The sequence below is a fragment of the Pinus tabuliformis genome, chromosome 1_1 (genome assembly GCF_031772625.1).
Source record: "Pinus tabuliformis cultivar Carrire ecotype Pingquan chromosome 1_1, CPIR1, whole genome shotgun sequence".
Lineage (NCBI taxonomy): Eukaryota > Viridiplantae > Streptophyta > Pinopsida > Pinales > Pinaceae > Pinus > Pinus tabuliformis.
Genome location: NC_142297.1, coordinates 447,495,383 through 447,498,958, shown reverse-complemented (window position 1 = coordinate 447,498,958; position 3,576 = coordinate 447,495,383). Strand labels below are relative to the sequence as shown.

The window sequence follows — 3,576 nt, the reverse complement described above, 5'->3', positions numbered from 1 at the left end:
AATTTGACACCCGACTTTCGACCTCTTATCCCAGCATATAAATGTGGATAATATTAAAGCCATCTACAAATATTAAGATCATCTAATTATCATATTTAAATTTATTAAATAATTATAATATTTTTTTATGGTTGTCCATTGAATGTAACCCGCTAATCAAATGTGGCACCGATGCTCATTGTTTTACAATGAACGCGCACATGGTAATAGTTATGAAAAGAGGTAAATGGTTTTATGGTAACAGACATGTGGTAATAGCTATAAGAAAGAGGTAACTGAGTTTTAAGGCTTTAGTTTTTGATGAACAAATTATCACTTTTGCATTTTAGTTAGGAAAAGAGGTAGATAGGTTTTATGGTAACAGATATGTGGTAAAAGCTCTGAAAAAGAGGTAAGGATTTAGTTTTTGATAACATATTATTACTTGTGCATTTTATAAAATAAAATGTTTGGCAAATACAGAATTTCCACATAATGATGAAATTGATTTATTAATCAGTCAATAAAATTGAATTACTGTTTTTTTACGTTTTAAACTAATTCAACCAAATGTAATAATTATGATAGAAACCAATAATATTCAGTATTGTGATAAGATGTTATAAAAAACACACAAATAAATAAATAATGTACAAGCCATTTTGATTTAAACAACATCTATTCACTTGACTATACAATATTTAATCCTACAGTGAATAAAATACAAACCCTTCATATTTGACACATCCCAGGATTAGATGCCTTATACAAATTTTACTCGTACACAGTATTCAATACAGTGATGGGTAAGAATATACAAAGGGCAGAAATAGTGTGATGGAAGCTACAAACCAATGGATTTTAGTAACATATATCCATTTGAATAGGGAATGGTTTATAAGGTGATTTTTTGAAAGTTTTTCTAACGGATTTTTTCGGTGGAAATCCGGCAAGAATTTATTGGAATCGCAAGTTTGATAGCTAGTTTCTGCACAATGAAAGCGTCCCAGGGGTTTTTCAGGGTGCTGAATCCAAATATGCAGTTAAAAAACCATTTTAACTGCAAGAAATCAAGATTTGACCTCAATTTCTTTTATTCCGCGGGATTCCGTCCCCAAAATCTTCAAAAAATCGCATTATAGACAACTCCTTTCAATAAGGAACATTCAATGTTGTAGTGAGTAATATGGATACATCCTAGTCTCGATAGATTTTGAGATTTAAATAACATTTTTTAACATTGATAATAAATAATATAAATTATTATTTTCATTTTACAATTTTTTAAAATTTTAATAAGAATTAAGTTAATGATGTTTGATTTCATTTAATTTACTAAAATAAAAAACATCAAAAAAATGCGCTGCACAAAATAACTAAAATATTCGAAAAGCTGCAATCCACAAAAATAGCTAAATAACTTACGACTGCTCGAAGTAAGAATATGTCGTGTGACAGCAAACCTAACACGGAAGGCATAACATTCTGGGAATATAAAAAAGTATGACAACCGCCATTGCATTTCAGCTTAAAATCTAAGCTAACTATCACTATATAAATACCCGTTACAGGGCTAAATTTCATTTCAGCTTAAAATCTAAGCTAACTATCACTATATAAATACCCGTTACAGGGCTAAATTGCATTTCAGCTTAAAATCTAAGCTAACTATCACTATATAAATACCCGTTACAGGGCTAAAGTACATTTGCAGACAAGGCACAGATATCTGATAACACCCGTAGAAAAATTTTAGATATCTGTGTCACTGATGGGAACCAAATCCAAGGTTCGATTCTTGGAGACTTCCGAGCAACAAAAGAATCCAGAGCCGCAACAGCAGCCGAGTCCTGGTTGGAGTTCACGGCTGTTTGGTGCGTGGAGATCCAAAGAGGAAAATAACAGAAACAATTCTCGTGACCATACCAGCGTGCAGCCCCCTGCTCGGCTTGCTGAAACTGGAGAACGACCTGCAGCACATAGAGGTAGAGTTGTTTTCGTTGGTTTGTAACTTTGTGGTTAGTCTGTACATTTGAAGCATGACTCGTCTTTGCGAAAATAAATGGTATATCTATATATAAGTTTCAAAGATAGTTTGGTTGTTCGAGTTTTTGTTGTTAAAAGTTTGGTTTATTAGAGACAGGTCAGAAAGTTAGTGATCAAATTTTTTGACTTTCTAAAATTAGGTACTAATTTGTTCAAATTTTCTTAACACCCCTAAAATCTGGCTTACAGATTATTCTACCTAAATTATATATAAAATATATCTTACAACATAAATTTTTATTAAAACTATTAAATTGCATAATTTTTTATTAAGACTATTAGATTGCAGCTAAAGGTCGGACAATTACAATTGTTGCGGAAGATGAGGACGAGGAAGAGCAAGCACCTGTGGACACAGAGGCAGAGGACTTCATTGCGAAACAGAGAAAGAAGTTGGCGATGGAGAGACTGATATCGATGAAGAGGGTGGAGAGCATGCTCAACAGAAGCATGTGAGAGAAAATGATGAAAGGCCAGCCTTTTCTTTGAAGCTTTTTTTATCATTTTTCAGATACTCTGTCTGTCTGACCATATTGCATGTATGTTTTAATTGAGGGTGTGCTTCCAATATACTAATAAATAAATTAGTTTATGATGGTGAAACCCTTGTGATATTTTGTATATTATTATGCTATGATGGTGAAACCCTTGGTGTTCTCTGGTATATTAGTACTGTACTGTATGTGTATTTGTATGGTAGGAAACTAAGCAGTTTGTAAATTATCGCAAAACCCTTGATAATGTCTCGTATATTATTATAACATGTGCAAATTTTATGAGACACTCAAGATTTAATTTGCTTAATGCTTCCATCACCTGGTAAATATTTGGTTTATTATAGCCGTTTCAGAATGGATTACGCCCTCTCACATGATATTGTTTTCATTGTTATTTTTTATCATTGAAACCATGTTACCTTTGATAATCGAAACCATGTTTATAGCAGTATGTCCTTTTTCTCTCGTTACTTGTTGAAGAAATCATATTTGTAGCAATATGTTTCTTATGTAGCAATCTGTCTTCTTATTCTCTTTGTTCATTAAAGCTATTTTGTAGTGATTTGTCCCCTTACTTCATTTTCTCATTGAATCCATGTCTGTAGTAATATATTCCTTTATTTTCTTTGCTCAGTAAAGTCATATCTGTTACAATTTGTTTCTTTTGTAGCAATATGTTTTCTTAACCTCTTTGCTCATTGAAGTCATGTCTATAGCAATCCGTCCCCTTACCCTCTTTGCTCATCGAAGCCATATCTGTAGCAATTTGTCCCATTAACTTCTTTGCTCATTGAAGCCGTATCTGCATCAATATGTTTAGTTTGTAGCAATTTTTCTCCTTAACGTCTTTGCTCATGGAAGCTATGTTTGTAGCAATCTGTCCCTTTACTCCCTTTGCTCATTGAAGTCATATTTGTAGCAATATGTTTACTTTGTAGCAATTTTCCCCTTACCTTCTTTGCTCATTGAAGTCGTGTATGTATTCATATGTCCCCTTACCATCTTTTCTCATTGAAGTCATATCCTCAACAATTAGTTTCCTTTATGGTAATAT

General features: G+C 32.6%; 1 protein-coding gene across 1 annotated transcript; it reads left to right on the top strand.

Moving 5' to 3' along the window:
- Positions 1-1,582: 1,582 nt before the first annotated feature.
- Positions 1,583-2,646, top strand: LOC149213661 (uncharacterized). Its single transcript, XM_089390782.1, has 2 exons — positions 1,583-1,964; positions 2,315-2,646. The coding sequence occupies exons 1-2, from the start codon at positions 1,751-1,753 to the stop codon at positions 2,479-2,481; spliced, it is 381 nt and encodes a 126-aa protein (XP_089246908.1). The 5' UTR covers positions 1,583-1,750; the 3' UTR covers positions 2,482-2,646.
- Positions 2,647-3,576: the final 930 nt, after the last annotated feature.